Consider the following 21,843-nt stretch of genomic DNA (forward strand, 5'->3'; position numbering starts at 1 on the left):
TCCTTCTGGAGTCCTTTCATTTGGACTCTTCCGCTCCTCCCGCTGTCCCCCGCCGGGCTCCGCAGTTGGTTCTTTCCGCTCCCGGCCCCGCCCCTCGGCATCCTCCCTCTGCTCACTGCAGTCCGCCCAGGGGCTTCTTCTGATGATGCATTTTACGTGCCTTGGGCGGAAAGCACTGCGGTGGAGGAAGGAAAAGTTCACTCCCAGTACCCGCCCCCTGCGCTGGGTCCTACCGAAGTAGGAAATGGCGAAAGAGAGGGTCCTGTGCTGTTCTGCAGGGAAGCGTTGCTTCCGCTCAGCTGTCCCTACACCATGGACTCAGTACCTGCCACTGTGCCTTCTGTCACTGCTTCCCCGGGGGACCCGGAGCTCCTGGGACCCCTGTTGGTGCTCTACGCAGCCCTCATAGCCAAGCTACTGGAGGTGACGGTCCTATTTCCAGGGAGGGACCCCAGCTCTGGCAGGTGGGTGGCTGAGTTCTGGCAGAGTGGGTGCACTGACTGTCGCGGCGACGGAGAAATGGAGTGTGTCAGGCCCAAGGCAGGCAGGACGTGACTGTATTGTTAAGTGAGGCCGGTGAGAGTGTACTTAAGCTTTCCCCACTTGCACTTTTTTTTTTTTTTTTTTTTGACGGAATAGAGGTGACAACCTCATGGTATGTTCCGAAATGCAGCCAACAATCCAAACAGCTAACGTTACTACAGGTCTTTTCCCTACGGAGACTGCTGGGGAATTGGGCCCAAATGACAGTTATCTCCTATTATGTGTAGAGGGCGGTGAAAACAGGGAAGAGTAGGCAGGTGTTTACTGCACTGCCTTTGAGCAACCATTTAAAATTAGGCTTTGAATTTTATAGAAGGATGTTAAATTCAGAGAAGTTTATCTAAGCCAGTTTTCAAGAGTTGTCTGAAATTACATGTCACTTATCTGTTTATATAAGAGTGGAATGGAAGTAAGATTTAAAATCTTATACATATATCATCATTGTTTTTATTTGTTGCCATAAAATTAATTAGTTCTTTCATATATTTAAGTATTTGTCTTAAATGAAATTTTTAAATTATAAAAACCAGGTTATCTAAGGGAAAAGAATGATCCAGAGGGATTCTAGCCAGGTGTTAGACAATGTGATGATGATATAGGGCCTGTTACAAACTGGAAATGTATGCTCAATTTAAAGTATTTAGATTCGGGCTGGGGTTGTGGTTCAGTGGTAGAGCGCTTGCCTAGCATACATGAGGCACTGGGTTCGATACTCAGCACCATATAAAAACAAAACAATGTGTCCACCCTAAACCTAAAGATACATAAATAAATATTTTTTTAAAAAGTATTTAGATTCATTATACTTGAAAACACTGCAAGCAAACAAAAAATATGAGACTGCCAGTATCCTCTCTCTTGAAGAAGCTATTGGAAAATATTGAGGTGGATTTCTGATGAGGAGGTTGGTTTAGAATTGCCATGATTCTTTGTGACTGTTTTGTTATAAATTTAAGGTTTCCCATTTCTTCTAATTTGTCTGTTTCAGCTGTTTACTACATTGCCTGATGATAATCAACCTGGAACTGATTTTTATGGACTACCATGGAAGCCTGTAGTTTTCACTGTTTTCTTTGGGATTGTATCCTTTGTCATTTTCTTTTGGAGAACTGCTCTTGTTGTGAGTAAATTAACTTACTTATACCTTAGCACATAAGCACAAGGATTATTTTATATAGTCACTGCCCCCCCCCTTTTTTTCTTTTTCAGTTGCTAAAACACAAATTAGTGGTTTAAGTCAAACTAACCTTATAAAATAATTTAGTGTGGATGCATTTGGTAGAACTGGTAATTCTTACAGCCATCCTGACCAGTAGTTTCATATGTATCAGAAGTCTTAAAAGTGGGATAAAAGGTGGGATAGGTTAGATAAATATCCTTTTATGTAGCATATATGTCTAGTAATCTATCTTAAAGAAATAACTATGCTTTGAAGATTTTGGTAATGTTTTTCAATGGAACAGTGTATTAGATTGAAGACTTAGCACAACATAATTCATTTAGGGGTTATTGTATGTTCGATTAATGGAATAGTAGGCAGATTTATTTATTTCAAAGCTTTGAGGTACAGAAAATGCTCACAATTAAATGTGAAGTGGGAAAAAAAAAACAGAAACTAAGATTTAAATGTTGATGAACTGTATGTTAATATAAACGGGGAAATGCTGCAAAGAAATACAGTAAAATGAGAAAAAGGAGATGAGATAATTTTTCCAGTCTTTTATATAAATTTTTCCCAGATTTTATGATTTGATCATATGTTCAGAAAATACCTTTTTATTTGGAAGTATAGATTATGTGTTGTCCAAAAATCCATTAAATGTTTTGTTCATTAAGATTTTTTTTTCCTGAGCAGAATTAGTCTATCTCTGTGTATGTGTGTACATATATGTATAAGTGTGTGTGTGTGTGTGTGTGTGTATATATATATATATATATAAATATATATATATATATATATATATATATATATATATATATGCATGCGCTTATACATACTTATGTTTGTACTGTAGGTCATTCTGTTTCATAGTTATTTAACATAATTGGAAGAAAATTATTTTAGGTAAATGGACTTTGCATATGAAAAGCCTAACAGTTAAAGAGGCCAAAAGCATTGGATACAAATCTTTTCAAATCTGAGTGTTCTTTTTCTGATTTCTTAATTATTTCAGACATATCATTGTTAAGATAAGTTTCCTCTCCTTGTACAATTGAGTGTAAAATCTCTTAAAAAGTATTCCCTTCTTAAATAGAAGAATCGTTTGCCTGGATTCCTGTGAGGAATTTTCTAATCTCATTGAACTTTTTCTCAGCTAAAAGGAAAAAGGAAATAGAAGGATAAAGAGAAGGGAAAAACAGGAAAACGTTTTATATTTCTCTCTCTTGTTTCTTTCATTTCAAGAACCCCGGTACCTGTTTCTCTTTTCACTAGGTTATGTGGGATCTGGTTCCTAGCTTGTTGCTCCTCAGTTTCAGCATTTGACTTTGGAACTTTAGTTCCTACCTTAGATGACTGCTTTTATGCTACTTCCCATTTTCCTCTGTTGTCATTTTGAGTAAAAGGTTAGCAAGGCTATGACATTAAAGAAATATTCATTTCTTTCTGTGTTGGAGTTTTCTGAATGCAATTTCCTATTACAAAGATCCCATGGATGATCCATGGACACATCTGAGTATCCCATCACCATTTATAACATTTGAAAGTAATATGCTAAGTTACAAAGAAATTTAGTGATGTTTTAAAAAAATTTCTGCTTAGGTTTTATAATCAGGCAGTTTATTGCTGTCTTTTGGAAATGATTGTTTTTGTCCTTTCCAGAATATGTTAATTGTCATTTCTCTTGTTGCTTGTACATTTTCTTCTAGCAGTCTTCCCTTTCAGATTTCTTGCTATATATTTAGTGGTTTGCAGAAATAAGATGATGTAGCCTCTTAGTTTCTAAATTCAGCCAATAGCCAAATTTAAATTGGAGTTCTAAGATGTTTTCTGGTGAGTGAAAGTGGCATATCTTAGTACAAAGATTATGCCTTTAATATTGTTTCCTCAGATTCCTTTTGAATAGTCATTGTTTCTAGACTTTATCCTGGTTATTTAGAATTGTCAAGTAAATTATTTTGAGTACACACACACACATACACACACACATCTTTACTGTGAAATAAGGTACATATCTTAGTGTTTTTATGTCAGAGGCTATTTATGAAATATCACTACCAATTAAATTTAAAAGGCTTGTTAACCTTTACTTATTTTTAATCCTATAAATTATTATCCTGAACCAGAATGTTATTAAATTCTCACTTGGTTATGATTCTGACTGTTGTTTTAGGAATGCTGTTTCTATTGAGCAGATGTTTGACATCAAATTTAATCTTTTTTCTCTCTTCTAGGTAAAAGATAGAGTATATCAAGGTAAATTTTTAGGTTTCTTAAACTTGTAATAACCCTTTGTATTGGTGTTTGATGTGTGTTTTATGTATGTTAGAAGTAGATACAGTGACTTTTAATGTCTATTATCTTTTTTACCTCCTGAAAATTTTACTATTCCTAGGTTGCTAGCATGGATAATAGAGTGGATGATGATGGTTCCAGCTCTGAGATAGGAGATAAAGAGGAGGAACAAATTGTGGATAGGGAGATGATGATAAGTTTTAATTTGGGGCAGATTAACTTTTGAATATTGATGTAATGCAGATGTATTACATTTGAAGAGTATTTCTATGCTAATGATTTAATCATGCATTAAGTAATTGAGTAGATAATTTAAAGAACAGTAATGTGAATCAGTATGCTTTCATTTCTGTTTTTCTTTGCAAAGAATTAAATGATTCCATTTTCTGAAAAGAAAGTATTTTGAGAAGGGAGGAATATCAAGCTACAACACTTTACTGTATTTCCCATCTGTGAAATAAGCTTAAATTGAAATATCATTTTGGATGGGAGGGGTACCTGGGATTGAACTCTGGGGCACTCTACTGAGCCACATCCCCAACCCCCTATATTTAGAGACCAAGTCTCACTTAGTTGCTTAGTGTCTCGCTCTTGCTGAGGCTGGCTTTGAACTTGGGATCCTTCTAGCTCAGCCTCCTGAGCCACTGGGATTACAGGTGTGCACCACTGCGCCCAGCAAAATATCATTGTTCTTATATTTTTCTTAAATTTTAATAATTTTTATACTCTTATTGCTAATAAGCACAGATTGCTTTTTAAAAGCATAATAGTTATGCTAAGAAGTATTTCCTCATAGTACCATATAACATGTCTTTGCTTTTAGTAGATTGAGTAATTGAATTTCATTTAGTGATTGTAATAATCTTGTGTATTTCCCCCTTTTAGTCAATGAACAGCAAATTTCCAAAAAGGTGAACAATTTCATGAAAGAAAATGAAGAACTAATGCAGAAATTGTCAAATTATGAACAGAAGGTATAATTATTTTTTTGTTTCTTTCTCCCTTGGTTCTAGCTTGAATCATTTCTACCTGTTTTAATTTAAAAATCGTATTTTAAAATTTTAGTTTCATTATTTCCTACAAATCATCCAAATTCTAAGCAGTCATATGTATTAAGTACTGCTTTCTTCTAGAAAGGGTCACTTGTCTGGAAGTAACTTGTATAGTAGCACTATAATTTGTGTATCTTAATTCTGAATGCTTTATTTACATAGATAAAGGAATCAAAGAAACAGGTCCAAGAGATCATGAAACAAAATATGATTCTTTCTGATGAAGCAAATAAATATAAGGTAAAAATCTCTTTGGGGGAAATTACATTCTAAACTCAAAAGTAAATGTAATGAGTGAGTAATCTTGACACCTTTTTTTTTCCAGGATAAAATGAAGCTTCTTGAAAAAGTTAAAGAACTTCTGGATGAGAAAGCTAAAAATCTTCATGTTATGTTAGAATCTGAGAGAGAACAGAAAGCTAAGAATCAGGACTTGGTAAGAGTTTTGCTGCTAAGTGTTACTGCAATTTGGCTTTTGAAATATTTTGTAAAATTGGTTAAGTTGAACTTAGTCCAGCTGTTAACTAAAGTAAGATTAGGAGTCAAGGAAGTTGAACCCACTTCTGCCCATTTTGTGGAACTTTTAAGTATTGATACAACAAATTATTTTTATGGGCCTAGGAAATATTTTTATTTTCAACCTTAGATAATTTTCATATTGCTTTGCTCTGCCCTTGGAAACATGCAGAACAACTAAAAAACTATTGTCCAGTTGAACAGTATTTGTTTACTTTTTAATTGAAAGAGTAATGAATTAATCAATTTTCTGTACTTAAAAAAATTTACTTACATATTTAATTTTCAATTTCTATAAGTTTCTGTAATTACATAAAAGTTGCAAAAGATAGTAGAGTGTGTGTTCTGAAATATCCTACCCCCAAGTAAGCTTGATCACCTAGCTGAGGTAGTATTTATAAGATTTCTCCACTGTAAAAATTCTTTCCAATCCTTTTCATATTGTATTCTTTGGAAGTTACCATGCACAGCCCACAGTTAAAGTATGAAGAGTTACAAGCTCAGGATGCAGCTCATGGTAGAGCACTTGCCTAGCATGCATGAGGCCCAGGATTCAATCCCAGGCATTGCAAACAAAGATTGCAGAGTTATGTCCACTTCCTTAAGGAGCGAGTATCTTTATAAATTTTTTGGAATTCTTCTGTATGTGAGATTAGTCTATTCTTCCTTAAATTTTATCATTTTTTACTTCAGATAAGAAAATTTTAAAAATGATCTTGGGAAATTTTTTTCTCTATCACTAGAACAAAAATTACTAATTTGAACTGGTTTACTTGAAACAGTAATTAATTAGTTAATTTTCTATGCTTTAAAACATTTTATTTACTTATTGCATTATGATTTTCTATACTTTGACCTTTTTTTCTGGTTATCTCATAAACAGTAAGGTTGTGGATGCCATGAAATATTTATGACTTCATTTCCCTCATCTCTTTCAGTTCTTGATTTTTTGCTTAGTCCAAAGCTGGATCCCCTGCATTTACCTGAAATGTAATGGGATGGCTTGACAAAAATTTTGTTGTGTTTATCTTTTTTAGTATATATATGTGTGTGTGTGTGTACACACACACATATATATATATATATCAGTATTTCTACTGAAATCATAATGCATATTTTGTGTTCTGTTTTCACCTGGCAGATAATGGAAAATAAGAAATCTATAGAGAAGCTTAAATATGTCATTTCAGTGAATACTTCTGAACTTTCAGAGGTAAAGCTGCCAACTCTTGCTAACGGATATTAATACTACATCTTATTTTTGTTGCAGACCAAAAATTTGAGGTGTGCTAAAATGTGCAAAAAATGAGAACTATATGATGTCTGGTTTGGGAAAGTATAACTTTGTTTTTTCTTTGGAATTAATTCACTAACTGTAGTGTTTTGCATTAGCTTCAAATTGTCCTTAATGAAGCTAAGCTTCGTGAAAAGAAGGTGAAGTTGGAATGCTGTCAGCTTCAGAAAGAAAATACCATTCTTAAGAAGAAGAATGAACAGGTAAAGAAAATTTGATGTCATACATAATGTAAACTAGAGAAGTGAATATCATTATCTTGTATCTTTCTTGGATCTGTTTCTGAGGTAAGGAATATTCATGTAGGACCTTTTCTAGATATGCAATGCTCCCCAAATTGAGTGCATATATATGGTCTCCATCTGTTTTGGATTTTTGGATTATTGCTTTTCTTATCAAATGTCAATCAGTTATTAACTTGCATAGCCTCAAAGAAACTTTTTAAACCAGAAAATTAAGTATTTTATGATCCTCTTTTGAGTAGTTACTGATTCGCCGGCCAAGGGAAGATTACATGATAAGGAATCTAAATTTAGGAGACAGTCATATGTGCCCAGCCATTCCTGCTGGAGGTAAATTATTTGAATTGGCAGCAATTTTCTGGGGAATGCAATAAACAGGGTCAACTTCCTGATAGCTCTGATGTTCTTACTGCAGCTGTGAGAGTTGGGGCCACTATGCCCTCTTCCTTAACCAAGGTCTCAACCCCCTCGATTGAGGCAGGCCACTGAGGAGTATGGCTCTCTATTTCTTTGTCTAAGTCTTGTAGTCCTGATATATCCAGTGCAGAAACCCCTCCCTAACCCATAGGAATTCATGTGTTTTGACTTTTCAGTTGCAGCAGGAAGTCAAAGACTGGAGTACATCACACGCTGAGCTCAGTGAACAAATGAAATCATTTGAGAAGTCCCAGAAAGATTTACAAGTAGCTCTTAGTCACAAAGATGATACTATTAATGTAAGTTTATACTCCAAATACATGTTTCATCTCATGAATTCTCCTGAAATCTTCTGAATTAAAATCGAGAGTCTTCCAACCTTTTGCTTCTTTTCTAGCCTTTGACTAATTGCATCACACAGTTGAATCGGTTACAATGTGAATCTGAATCTGAGGATCAAAGTAGAGATGAGTCAGATGAATTAACCAATGGAGAGGTAGCAGGTAAGATCAGTCTCAGGGAGGTTGAATCCTTTTTTGCTTTCCTGTCTTTAATTAAGTATACAGATGCTACTTTTCAGCTGGCTGAATTTCTTCTTAAGCTTCAGGGTTGTAGACACATATCACTGGATCTATAGATATGTCTGTTGCATTGGCAGAGGTGGGTTGCTGGGGTATAATGTAGCAATAGGCATGTGAAGAACACTGACTTTTTCTATCCCATTGAAAACTAGTAAGTACACTGCAGCTACAATAGTCACATCCTATACCTCTAAGTATTGAACATTGTACAGTAAGAGAAATTTATTTCTTAACTTATGCAGATGATACTTGATTTTGATACTCATCATCTCTATGGCTCTGTGGTTTTAAGGTCCACAGTCAGTCTTAAGAGTCCGGAGGTAGTTGGAACCATAAACTAAGGCTGTGAGAACAGAGGCTAGAGACTATCAGAAAGCTAGAGAGGGAGTGTAACAATGTTTACTGATGAGGAAAATATTTCCAGATGTTTTCTCCCAAGTTGGATATTGCTTACATAGCAAGTATTTCAAACCACACCTGGTAGTAGATTCAGGGAGAAAATAGAGGATTGAATCTTTCTAAACAAGACACTTACTTGCCCAGGTGAAGATAGATCTGAGAGAGAAGAAAAGCTTTTATCTTACAAGAATAGCATAGATAACATTTTAGTTGTGCATACTAGAAATTCACCTTTTTTTTTAAGACAGACACAGTACTTTTATTTATTTTTATGCTGAGGATCAAACTCAGTGCCTCACACATGCTAGGTGAGCACTCTACCACTGAGCCACAACCCCAGTCTGAAATTCACCTCTCTCTTTTTTTCTTTTTTAAATCTAAGCTTGCAATTCTCTTAAAAGTCATTAGTCTAATCAGTTTAATTATTTAATTGATTTTTTTTTTCTTCTGGTGTTTGAACACAATCATTCTTTAGTTTGGGGAAGTTAGGAGAATATAGAGTTAAAAGTAAGGAAAGAAAAAGCTAAAGTCTTTTTTGTTTTTTAGGTGATCAGAACGAGAAGATCAAAGATCAAATTAAGCAGATGATGGATGTCTCTCAGGTATAGTTCTTTGTAAGAGTCCCATAGTGCCTGTGAATTCTTCCTGTGCCACACTTTTAAGAATACCTCTCTTTTCTGCAATTTTTAGACACAAACTACAATATCAGTAGTTGAAGAGGACCTAAAACTTGTACAACTTAAGCTAACAGCCTCGATGTCCACAAAATATAATCTAGAAGGTGGGTTCTTCTTGAGAAGAAATTGCCATGTTGGAAAGACTTAAAATTTTATTGGAAAGATAAAGAATGGCTTCTTGCTTTCATGCTTCTTACTTTTCTTGGCACTACTCCCTCAAACAAGTTCTTAAGTCCTTGTACACATATAGAGATAAGCTGTTTTATCCTTTACAGACCAAAAAAAGAAATTAGAAAGTGACTGCAATTCACTACGGTCTTCTAAAGTTGGACTGGAAGATGAATGCAAAACTCTTAGGCAGAAAGTGGAGATTTTAAATGAACTCTACCAGCAAAATGAGATGGCATTACAAAAGTAAGATTTTCATTGTTTGTTATTGTTATCACTGTGTGAACTAACAGATAATTTTATCTTAAGATTATTTACAATTTCTTCTAGTTGTAATAAGTAGAGATTTGTCTTTTTTCCTTTGTGTTTTGTTTCCTATAAGTTGCATTTTTCTTTCCATCGTCAGTCTTAAGAGTCCTGAGGTAGTTGGAACAATAAACTAAGGCTGTGAGGACATCGTAATCAATTGTCAAATTCATATGAAGGCAGGAAGTGGTAAACTGGTATTAACAGTCACTGATGTGGAGATACCTCTCAAAGATCTAGACCCTTTCTATGATCCCACTATTTATTTTAATTACCTTTCATTGTGATCAGTTATGTAATTCTAATGTTTTGAACTTGTATCTCTAACTCTGGACCTTTAAAAATACTGAGTGATTTGGAATGACATGTTTTAGTAGAATAAAAACTTCAAAAAGGAATAATATTTACTTATTGATGGTACAAGTTTTGGACTTGAATATCTCAGATGTTCACACTAAAAATTGAACTGTGGCAAGGACCTTAGGAGTTATGATTACAGAAGTACTTGTTTGTAGTATATATTTATATATTAATCTTCTCAGTGTGGAGCTAGTTATTTTTTGAAAGTTCATTTGAAGTTTTTAATCCACAAAAATATTTGAATTCTCTAAAAATAGGTTTTTTGTGTCATATTTTATTTGTTTGCACCTGATTTTACTCTTCGGCGCATATATATATATATATATATATATATATATATATATAATCTTGTTAAAGCAAAGACAGACCTTCTTACAGACCTAACTATTTTTATTTGATGACCTGTTCTTTTTTTCTTCCTTGTATCTTTTTAATAGTTTAAATATTTTAATCATTTTCCTCATCCCCTCTATAAGCTTGATGTAATCATAAATTATAATGGAATTATAATTATATAATTATAATTTTATTCATCTTCTCATAATTTAAAGGCCATGGTATATATTCTGGATTTAATAAAAACCTGACATAGATTAATAGGTTTATTATTTTTTTTTATGGGCTTTAAGTAGCTCCTGAATCAGATAACTGTTGTGGCATTGTATGTTAGTACTTCATATACTGTGAACTCCACAAGACATTCATTCAATTTATACACATGTTTAAAGTTTCTGTAGTTCTGCATTCTACACTGTTGGTTTCTTATTTGAAATTATTTTCATTCTATTTGAACATTGTCCTTTAATGATAGATTTGATTAGTGTATCAAAGGTAGTACAAGGATAAACAGAGAATAGTATTTTATCCACTAAATATTGCTACCTTTATAATCTGTATTAGGTTGACATGAACTTCATGATTAGAGTTAAAACCAGTTTCCATTTTTGAAGGATCTTTCTTTTGGCTACTGAATTTTGACTGTTACTTAGTTTTAGCAATTTAAAAATATCCAATTAATTACCATCTGTTTTAAATTTTTTCTTTAAGGAGTCCATTATCATTGTTGTTTGGTCTTATCCCTCCCCTAGTTCCTGTAGTCATTTCTCTGTTTTTTTAACAGTTGTATTGGGAAGTGCCTAGGTGTAGTTTTCCCCACCCCACCCACATTTTCCTCTTGCAGTTATGTTGCTTGGGACCATTAAACATTTCTTGAATTTTCGAGTCTTTTTCTAAATGTTGATTTTACCTCATTCTCTCTTCTGATTATAATAATGCGTATTAGAATTTGATTTCCCCTGCCTCCTACATTCTGGATTTATTTCTTCTGGATATTTTCTTCTGACCTGTCTTAAAAGTGCTAGGATTTATTTTACTTCCCAAATCTGCTACTAAAATCATTCATTGAGTTTAGGATTTTAAAAAGTTCAGGGTTTAAAATATTATTTTAGTTGTAGATGGACATAATATTTTATTTTATTTTTTATAGGATTTTTTTAAGAGAGAAAGAGAGAATCTTAATATTTATTTTTTAGTTTTTGGCGGACACAACATCTTTGTATGTGGTGCTGAGGATTGAACCCGGGCTGCACGCATGCCAGGCGAGTGCGCTACCGCTTGAGCCACATCCCCAGCCTGACACAATATTTTATTTATTTTATGTGGTGTTGAGGACTGATCCCAGTGCCCCGCACGTGCTTCACCACTGAGCCACAACCCCAGTCCTATTTCAGTACTACAGCTCAAACCCAGGACCTTGAGCCATGTGCTCTACTATTGAGCCACCTCCCCAGACTCCTTGCTCTTTCTCATAAGGGACTAGTGTCTTACTGCTTTCCAAGCCATCTTTAATCTCATCATTCTGCCTCTGCCTCCTGAGTATCTTCGACTGTAGGTAGGTCACCACACCCAACTATTTCTTGGTTTTATAGTTTCTAATCCTTTGACAAAATTCATAATCTTTTTTTTTCCTCTTTTGTGGTGCTGGGGTTTGAACTCAGAGCCTTGTGCATGCAAGGCAGCACTCTACCAACTAAACTATATTCCCAGCCCTGAAATTCATAATCTTGACTTTACTTTTTTTACTATATAAAGCACAGTGATTTTAAAACATGTGCGGATAACCCCATTAGGTGGTTTCCTTTTCTGTGGGATTTTTTCTCACAGAATTTTGTCTTACGGAGTGCCTGGTCAGTTTTGATTGGCTAACATTGTTGTGATAATTATAGATGAAATTTGAGGACTAAGATGAAGTTATCTTCTTATAGAAAAGTGTTGAGGTTACTTGAGTAAGATTGTCACTTTAAACTTAGCAATTAAGATAATTCAAAAATGACTTGTCTTTTCAATGTTTCAGTATTGTTCCTTTTGGATTTTTTGCCTGTTCATCACTTAAGTGTGCAGTACTTTCTAATCTAAACTCAAAGGCTAGGGCTTTTATTAAGGGTCCCTTTATTTGTAGCCCCAAACACTTCTTTTTTCCTCTAAGCCCAGGAATTTGATGAAGGCTTAGTTCAGACTCATTATATCTTTGTGTTATCTTCAATATGTGGGTAAACCTAGGAGAAAAGTACCTTAAAGTGCCAGCATTACTTGTAATTCTGAGATTCCTTTTTCTAATGGATCTTGGCCACATACATATATCTTCACTGCCTTTTTAGCTTGGATCCTTTCAAACACAATTTTATATTCTTATAAAGATGTTTTAATTGTTCTTAGTGCTCTCAGACTCTTTGATAATTGGAAACAAAATTCTCTCTGTCCTTCAAGATTCAGTTTTCTCCATATTCCTTCTTAAGCCAGTGGGGAAAATTATTATATTCCTTTAGGCGTCATTTATACCTGAAACAGTGAGCTCTTTTATTCTTTAGCATCTTACAAGGTAACTAGTATATTATAGCCACTCATAAAATACTTGCTGAAGAATTAAATGAGAAGCTATATAAGAATATATAATCCCCTTTTTCTATTTGGTATCAATAATCCTTTTTTACTATAATTCTTCTGATTTATGGAAAATTAAGTTTCAAGTTAATTATCTTTTGAATTGGAACTATGGCTAAAGTAGTACAAGGATAGCAGAAAATAGTATTTTTTAAATCATTAAATGTGGCTACCTTTGTCTCAGTAGATGAACATCTTGAGTTTCATGATCAGAGTTAAAACTTGTCAGTAGATAATACTCTGATCGTGGGTCAGTTTGGCTTCTTTTTCTGGTTGATAGACATTATCAAAACTCAGATTTGTCTTTTTGCTTAATTGCAATTCTTTTGAAATAGATATCTAAAGTGTGAAAAATGTTCTGTGGTTAATTGCATAGCTAAAAGACATATTCTAGAAGATTTTTTCTTTGACTGACTATATCTTTATTATGGTACCAGTCTTGGATTGAGAAAAGAGTTCCTCCATGGCAAAGATAAACTTAGTGTCCTACCCATGGCAGAAACGAGAAAAGAATTATCCCCTGCTTTATCCTAATATGTTTAATGATGTTAGGTAGATCAGTCCTGATCTTCCACATTGAAGTAAAGTGAGTTTTTATTATCTTACACACAGGGTACTTGCCCTTGGGGCACATGTTGTTTTCACATTTATTTTATTTACTGGTAAGTAGAGAATAAAGAGGAGAAGTTAGAAAATGTAAGTGATTTGCCAGAGTTTGATTTACAAAATTGCAGGTTTGAATTCCTATTTTATGTGCTTAAGCATTTTATAGAATTGTGGGAAGTGATATTCACAGAGAGAAACTTTTGATTTGATAACTGGCTTTATTTTAGGAAAGTAAGCCAAGAAGAATATGAGAGACTAGAAAAAGAGCAGTGGCTGTCAGCTGCAGATGAAAAGGTGGTTTCCGCTGTACAGGAAGTTAAAAATTACAAGTGAGTTCAGTTTCTAAAGGAGGGTGTCAATGTCTAATGAACTAGTGTTAGCTTTCTTTTTTAATCTTTTTTTACATTATGTAGATAGAAGAAAATAGCATGGAAGTATAAATAACGAGAGGATATGAATACATTCAATTCACACGGGAGAAAAAATAAATTTCAACTTTACAAATGAAAAATGTTAACAAAAATTTACTTATACCCAATGGGCAAGACCATAGGGAACTTGGTCAATGCAAACAGTTCTGAGGGTTTTGTATGTTGTAGTAATTCTTTAAGAAATCAGTTTGCTGTGTGATGTATCAAGACCCACAAAAGTGTGGCATTTGATAGACCTTGGAAATCTTCTATGGATATAATTTGAAAAAAAGAAAAAAAGTTTTAAGGAGGAAGATATTTCTAGCAGAATTACTTGAGAACACACTGATAAAGAGTTAAGGAAATTGTAATTTATCATTCAGAATCTCTAGCAATTAAATGATAAAGAAGTTATTAGTATTAGGTTTTTATTTTATTTATTTATTTATTTTTGGTGCTTTACTACTAAGCTACATCCTTAGACCTTTTTTTTACTTTGAGACAGGGTCTCAGTTGCATAGGTTCCCACTTAATTGCTGAGACTGACCTCGAACTTGTGATCCTCCTGCCTCAGCTTCCCAATCATTGGGATTACTGGCATGTGGCATTGCACCTGGCCTGTAGTATTAGTTTTGATCACACTGGATTCATATAACTATAGAAATGTTTTTCTTATGTATGATAAAGTCTTTAAAAGTATAGCTGATGGAATAAAGGGAAAATGGTCAGAATGTTTCAAATGTTATTCAATTGTTGTAATTCTTAGGCGGAGAATTGAAGAGATGGAAGAAGAATTACAGAAAACCGAGCGCTCATTTAAAAACCAGGTAGTAATTAATACTGTCCTGTAGTTGCAGAATTCTTTGATATCTAATACAGACAATTATAGGGTATTATAATGAGTCCCTAAAAACATATTTTTTTAATGTGTTGTCCTTTTCAGATTGCTATAAATGAGAAGAAAGCTCATGATAACTGGGTAAGATTTTTTCCCCCTTTTCTTTATTTTGTACATAGCCTACCGCAACTGAATTTGAATATTTTCTCTTTAATAGCTCAAAGCTCAGTCTGCAGAAAGAGCTGTAGCTGAAGAGAAAAGGGAAGCTGCTAATTTGAGACAGAAGTATGTGATTTTGGTATCTTACTATATGTTTTATAGTGTTTTAAGGTTATGCTAGATATTATCTATGAAGGAATAGATTGCTGTTTCATAATTCAGCCCATTCTTTCTCAATATTCAAGACTATTGGAAATGGCCCAAAAGATGGCACTGCGGCAATATGAACCCGTGATTGTAAAACCTATGCCGGGAAGACCAAATTTACAAAATCCTCCTTGGAGAGGTAAGGGACACTTTGTAAAAGGAGCTATTTTATTTCTTGGTGCAGAATGTATGTAAATTACTTTTTATTTCTGTGTGTAATGGTTATGAAATAATCTGAATGATTTGCTAAAGCGGGAGGTGAGGGTTGGTGTCAGGGAGAAGGCTGCCTTAAAGTAGTAACATGGCATTGTTGTCTTTAGGTCCACTGAGCCATAATGGCTCTTTTGGTCCATCCCCCGTGAGTGGTGGAGAATGTTCCCCTCCACTGACAACAGAGCCAGCTGGGAGACCTCCTTCTGCTACTCTTAATCGAAAGGATACGCCTAGAAACGGATTTGGTGAGCATTCACATGTTGCTTTATAGTAAACTGCTTCAAGGTTTGTTTGTTTTTTTTTTCCCCTTTTGAATATTCTAATGAAAACATAGAATTTGGGCCTGAACAATATATAGAAGATAATTTCGTACTTTATCTTAGTGAATGTTTTCTGTAAAATCTGTTCTAGAATAGAAAACATTTTTTTTTTTTCCTGGAGGTCCCTGTATTGTTTTTTTTTCTTTTAAATTTTACACTGTGAAGTGTAAACCTTTATCTTTAAATTAAATCTCTATGGTGTTCCTTTCCCAAATATTATAAAAGTAGTCTTAAACTTTATGTAGCATACATATTTCCAACATGAAATACTGAGTCTTATTTCCAATTCTAAACAGGACTGTAGTCTTGGTAAGATTGGAAGTCAGGTTATACAGACTAAAGAAAAGCCAGCCTATACATACTTCAAGTCTATAGCTTAAAGTTTAGGACCAGTACGTATTAATCTGCTGTTCTATCAACCCAAGGCAGTTCTTTATTTTACTTAAGTCTCTTCATAAATTGTGATTTACGTATTGGGCAACCCATTTTTTAAAAAACATATTTTTAATTGTAGATGGACATGATATCTTTATTTTTTAAATGTGGTGCTGAGAATCAAACCCAGTGCCTCACACATGCTAGGCAAACACCCTACAACTGAGCTACAACCACAACCCCTGGGCAACCCATTTTTAATGTTGCTTTCTAGTTATTGTTGAACCCTGACCTGTCCACCAGTGGTTTATTTCTTCTGAAAAATACATACAAGGGCTCTGATCTTTCTTTCCCAAGGGTCAATGGATGGACCTTTACCTCGTACTGGTCTTCTGAGGCATCTGGGAAACCCGTTGCCTCTGGTAAAGGGACCAAGTAATTTCAAAGAATCTGTAATTGTGGATGGAGGATTTTTATTCTTTTCATGTTAGAATAAGTCTGAATCCATTCTTTGATCTCTAACAGACCCAGGATGTGGTCCAGCTCACATGAACAGCAGTTCCAGAAGTTCTTCTCCAGCTAAGGTGAAGAATGAGGGCAAGGTAAGTTCTGTAGTTACTGTGAATCATGTGGTCATGCAGGAACATGTAGCTTTCCTACAGTACTTGCTCTTTGCTTTATCCTTCTTTGTGTTCTATTTGTACTATCCCATTTGTTTTTTAAAAAGCAAACTGTTCCCCAAGAACCTGAGACCCCCTCAGTTTAGAACCTGAGACCCCCTCAGTTTCCACCATTACTTCTTTGACTGAGCATCCAGTTGGAGTAAGTACTTAGAGGTTGAGAACTGAATTGGGTTTTATTCTGTGCATTTCTGGGAAGGATGTTCAGAGCATGACACTGATCTTGTTTGCTTTAAACTGCATGCAATATTGAGCTTACTTTTCTCCTTAACTTGGGACTGTTGCTTAAGTGTGTACAACTATAATGAACTACAGAATGTGAAAAGTTATCACTCTAACTTTATATGGTGTTTCGTGTTGAATGCTCTAAGGCAAAGTAAATTCATTATAAGTTATATAATTCATCATTTTTATTTTTGTTTGGAAGAATGCTATTTAAGAATTCCTCCATTTGTGCAAACCCTATTTTGAGTGATTAGAATTAGATTGGTATCAGATTTTCTGAAAGTGAAATACTATTTCAGTGAAACAATGATCATCTGAAATGACCTCTTGAGCCAGTCCCAAGCAATGGTCTCATTTGTTCATATAAGTGTATTCTCTTGTAACTGTGTTGCCATTATATCTGGTAGGTCTTCTGCAGCTCTATAATAAAATAAATTTTTAATTGTTTAGTTTGAAACCCATTACTCATAGGAAATGATAAATCAATATCTCAAATGGTGTACAGTAAATGAAAGTAAATATTAAAGCCTTGTCTTCCTAATTTGTGTGTATAGCACTGTGTTGGAAAATACTTATCAAGTTCCAGTGTATATATATTCCAGGAATATACATCTCTGGAGAAATCTAAGGGCAGCTTAGATAAGACCCCAAACCCCTTTGTAGTAGAAGATTTAAAAGAGAGCAAAGACCCGTTGTTAGAGAGGAGTAGAGGTGGGAAAAGCATGGCTTGGAGGCAAACTTGGGATTGAGTTCCTTTAATATGCAGTGTGGCCTTCAACAAATTATGATATTCCATTTGCTTTTGTTCCCTCTTATTTAAAACAAGACAGTCTACTTAAAGATCTCAGAGGTTGAATAATATATGAAAGACTTATTGAAGATACGCTGAATAGTAGCTATTATTACATGGGTAGAGAATGGATTTTTCATTTTATTCTGTTCATTCTTAATATGGAAGGTAATGAGCTATTGTGATGAAAGGGAAGTGATGGGGAGGGGGGGACTCCCTTTGAAATAGATTGTAGTGAATAATACAGCATGACATACTGGTCAGAAATCACCTCTGTTAATAACCTCTGCCAGTCCTCTTGCCTTTCCCTTTCCTGTGCAGATTAAATCAGTAACAAACTGCTCCCTCTTGTGGCATCCTTCTAACTTCTGTAAGCTGTCAGTGGGAATACACAGGAGGGGTGGGTAGAGTTTTGTTGCACTGATGGTGTTCTCTGGACAGGTGCCTGTTTTGGGTTTTAGCTTTTATCGGTGTTGGTACTTTGTCTTCATACGTAGGAATTTTAAAACTTTCAACTGCTTTCAAATCTTAAATCGCAGGCTAATATGGCTATGAAAGGGCCCCCTCCTTTCTCAGGGGTACCCTTCATGGGCCTCCCTATGGGACCCCTGATGGGACGACCTCCACCACCTCCCATTCGGTATGGACCGCCACTTCAGCTCGGTGGGCCTTTTGGGCCTCGGCCAATTCCTCCACCATTTGGTATGATGATCTGAACAGTAGTGATTGACTTATAAATCACATTCATCTTTCATTTCTATTGCTTGCTAAAACAGTTGGTTGCTATCTCAGGTCTTAACAATGAAAGGATAAAGCTGAGTACATTTTAACTTTTCCTCCAGTTTTCTGGGATATATGGGACACTACATAATCTTATACTGAGATAGGCAATAGCTATCTCTCATAGACAAGGATAAGGGGCTATATACAGAAAATCCAGAAATATTACTTCTGCAGATGTTTGTTGAAAATCTGTTGATGTGCACTGCAATAGATGGAAAGGTGGATGAGACACATGCCATAACTTAAAATTTTGTCACAAATATGAAAATCCAATAACATAAAGTTTGTAATCACCCATAATGGAAGCATAAGCAGTAGGTTATAGAATGTAGAAAAGGAAAAGTCAAACCCTCCTTACCTTGAGAAACATCAGAGGGAAGTGTTAAAGAGGAGGATTTAACAGTGACCTAATAAATGTTGCTGATTTAATTAGGTGGCTGTGGAAGGCCTTTTCCAGGAGGGCATGCACCTTGATTCTGATGGCATGTGTAAAGTCCATGCTGAAATACTTCATGAATTTTTAATGGATACGGTAATAAATAGTGGGATTTCCTTTTATCAAAATTTCTTTGATGTAGTAAAGTTCTTATTTCATAATCTATCATCTTGTCATGGTAATATAGTACTTCCAAATATAAATGGAGCTCTTGTGAGATAGAAATAATTCTGCAGTTACATAGTAGGGAAAGAAAAAAGACAAGCCTGGAGCTAGGTAGAGCCATGTTTAAATCCTTAATATGTTGCTTCATGGCTGGTTGGCCAAAGGCTATAACCTAAACTTGTTCCATCTCAGTTTGCCTCATCTGGCAAGTCAGGATGTTCACCAGTTGATGTTCTAGGCTTGGGAGAAATTAAAGACTATATTAACATACTTGAAATCACCCTAGTTCAGAAATTTCTGGGTGTTTACATAACTTCCTTTTTATTTTCCAGGTCCTGGTATGCGTCCAATAGGCTTCAGAGAATATGCACCAGGTGTTCCACAGGATTTGCCTTTTGACCCACGTGATTTTTTTCCAGGACCCGCACCATTTAGACCTTTAGGCTCATTTGGCCCAAGAGAGTACTTCATTCCTGGTGTCACATTACCACCTCCAACTCATGGTCCCCAAGACTATGGGCCACCACCTGCTGCAAAAGACTTAATGCCTTCAGGCTTTAAAGATGAACCTCCACCTACACCTGACTCTCAGAATAATGAGGGCTGTTCACAGGCCTTAAAATAGGGCCCAACCTATTCATTGTGGTAAAAGATTATTGGCTTCAAAATAAAAAAGTTTATTTTAAATGGTTTATGTTTCTAGAATGAAGCTGCCTTGGCGCAGTATACATTTTGAGCCAAAAATATTTTCCCCCTAAATATCCCCCACTTAAGCTAGAAGAATCCTTCCAACTTTAAAATGTGCAATAAGGAATACCTTTGTTTTAGTTAATGTAGCACATACAATTGCTAAATGATTTAGAATGTCATAATTATGGACATTTCCTGTGGAAATGCTTTAAGAACATGTATTTCCATTATCCTATTTTTAGTGTATTCCAGTTGATACAGAGAAATGGTGTTTTATAAGCTTGATTTTTCTCTTCCAATATCTGGTCACAGAGACTGTTACGCTAAAAATGTTTACTCAAAGATCATAAACTTCATTTTCCTTCTTGCTGAAGTTCTTTGTTGTAATAGTTCATAAAAAATTGTTTATTAATATTTCCCAAGTGTCTGTTGATTCATTGGATCGTCATGAGACTTTGTGCCATTGGGGAAGCATGTCAACTCACTCTCAGAACTGAAGATGGGTGACTTGACAGCATATTCCCTGTTGCTCACTGTTAAGGAGGCTGGACCTTGGTCAACTGCGGACTTCTACAGAGGATTTCTTTTACTTGTGAGAAGTCTTGTGGCTCTATTTTTGTAGCACATTCATGTACTTTTTTCTAACCACTGTCCATGTGAGAATGGTTTTCTGAGAATGAGTTTACATTAGTAGCAAGAGTTGTTTGACCTGAAGTTCTACTGCTTTTGCCATTATTGCATTATAACAGTAAAATATAAGGTGGTATGTTGTGTCTATAAAAAATAAGGAAATTTCTTTTTAAAAATGTACACACACACTCTTCTCTTTCCCATACCTTGCCACTGATTTTCAAGGAATATGATAAAAAAATTAGAAAAGTATAATCCTCTGAGAAAGAATGAATGAAACTCTAAGGCTTATAATGTCTTTAATCAGCAACTATGGGCTGAATTAAATTCTTTTTTTGATAGATACTCAAATATATTTTATTTAAAAATCAATTAAAGCAAGTCCTGAATCTGTAACTACTGTCTTTAAAACAATGTTTCTAAGAACTAGCTCTCCAGAGCTGTAATTTTAATTACCGCAATTTTAACAGTACATTTTAAGAGGTTTAAGACTTAAGTAAAATTATAAAAGCCTGGTACTTTTGTTTACTGCTAGACCATATTCTTCCATTCTTTTAAGTTCTAGAAAGTAATAGGATTGTTGAAACCTAGAACATAACATATCATTGTTCTTTTTATGTCCCCTAAGTATTCTGAAAATAGGGGCAAAGTGTGAAACAAAATCTCTGTGAAATAAAATCTCTAAACTACTGAAGATAACTCAGAATCAAAAAGAATTTGAGTCCTTTAGGAAGAATTCAATCTACATAACCTCCATTTAATATCAGAAGCAGCAGCTGTGTGTAAGAGGAAAACCATATAATAGCTTATGCCATTTTTAACCATGTAAAATAAAATTTAAGTCACAAATACCAATTTTGAATGTATCTTTCAACCTCTACAGGACATAAGGCAATGCTGAAGTTACTATAACCTCTAATTTTAAAATAGCATTTAAATAAAGGTGATGTTAGCTAGGAAGATAGATTTTCAAGGAAAGGAAGATTTATTTTTTTATTCAAAGCAACAGTAGTTTTCCCTCTAAAGCCTTTTTTGTATCTATTCTATTAGTAAGCTATAATGCGTTCTATGTAGTTTATCTGAGCAGTTCTGAACCCACCCATAGTTGCCTCTCCTTACATCCATCTGATTGTACCACTTCTGTAGCAAAGCCCAAGGTAGCTGCCCATATATAGGTTGTGTAGAGAATACTGTCCCTTGATTCAATTATACTTTTGTATCTCAAGTTTTAGAAGTCCTCTCCAGCTAATTGTGTTTGAGTTTAGTTACTAAAATCATTTCATTTGTGAAGCAGTAGTGTTTCAACCTGAAAGTATTACTGCTATAGTTGTAATTATTGTCCAGTGACTCATCCCCTCCCACACTAG

At 34.8% G+C, this 21,843-nt stretch overlaps 1 protein-coding gene across 1 annotated transcript; it reads left to right on the forward strand.

Annotated features, from left to right (window-relative positions):
* The first annotated feature begins 295 nt into the window (after positions 1–295).
* On the forward strand, positions 296–20,336 carry LOC308657996 (transport and Golgi organization protein 1 homolog). Its single transcript, XM_081310359.1, has 22 exons — positions 296–423; positions 1,532–1,663; positions 3,937–3,958; positions 4,883–4,971; positions 5,212–5,289; positions 5,375–5,485; positions 6,707–6,778; positions 6,958–7,062; positions 7,695–7,817; positions 7,916–8,021; positions 9,045–9,100; positions 9,189–9,279; positions 9,451–9,589; positions 13,783–13,884; positions 14,732–14,792; positions 14,909–14,944; positions 15,021–15,088; positions 15,208–15,308; positions 15,490–15,627; positions 16,603–16,679; positions 18,312–18,474; positions 19,489–20,336. Exons 1-22 carry the CDS (start codon positions 313–315, stop codon positions 19,779–19,781), a joined length of 2,274 nt encoding a protein of 757 aa, XP_081166485.1. The 5' UTR covers positions 296–312; the 3' UTR covers positions 19,782–20,336.
* Positions 20,337–21,843: the final 1,507 nt, after the last annotated feature.

This window comes from Spermophilus citellus, assembly GCF_964194105.1.
Source record: "Spermophilus citellus genome assembly, chromosome: 10".
Taxonomy (NCBI): domain Eukaryota; kingdom Metazoa; phylum Chordata; class Mammalia; order Rodentia; family Sciuridae; genus Spermophilus; species Spermophilus citellus.

Excerpts from the sequence above, each read along its gene's own strand:
- LOC308657996 (XM_081310359.1), top strand. The coding sequence starts at position 313 with ATGGACTCAGTACCTGCCACTGTGCCTTCTGTCACTGCTTCCCCGGGG. Across the intron at positions 5,486-6,706 it reads AAGCTAAGAATCAGGACTTG|ATAATGGAAAATAAGAAATC; the intron begins GTAAGAGTTTTG and ends TTCACCTGGCAG. Across the intron at positions 7,063-7,694 it reads TTAAGAAGAAGAATGAACAG|TTGCAGCAGGAAGTCAAAGA; the intron begins GTAAAGAAAATT and ends TTGACTTTTCAG.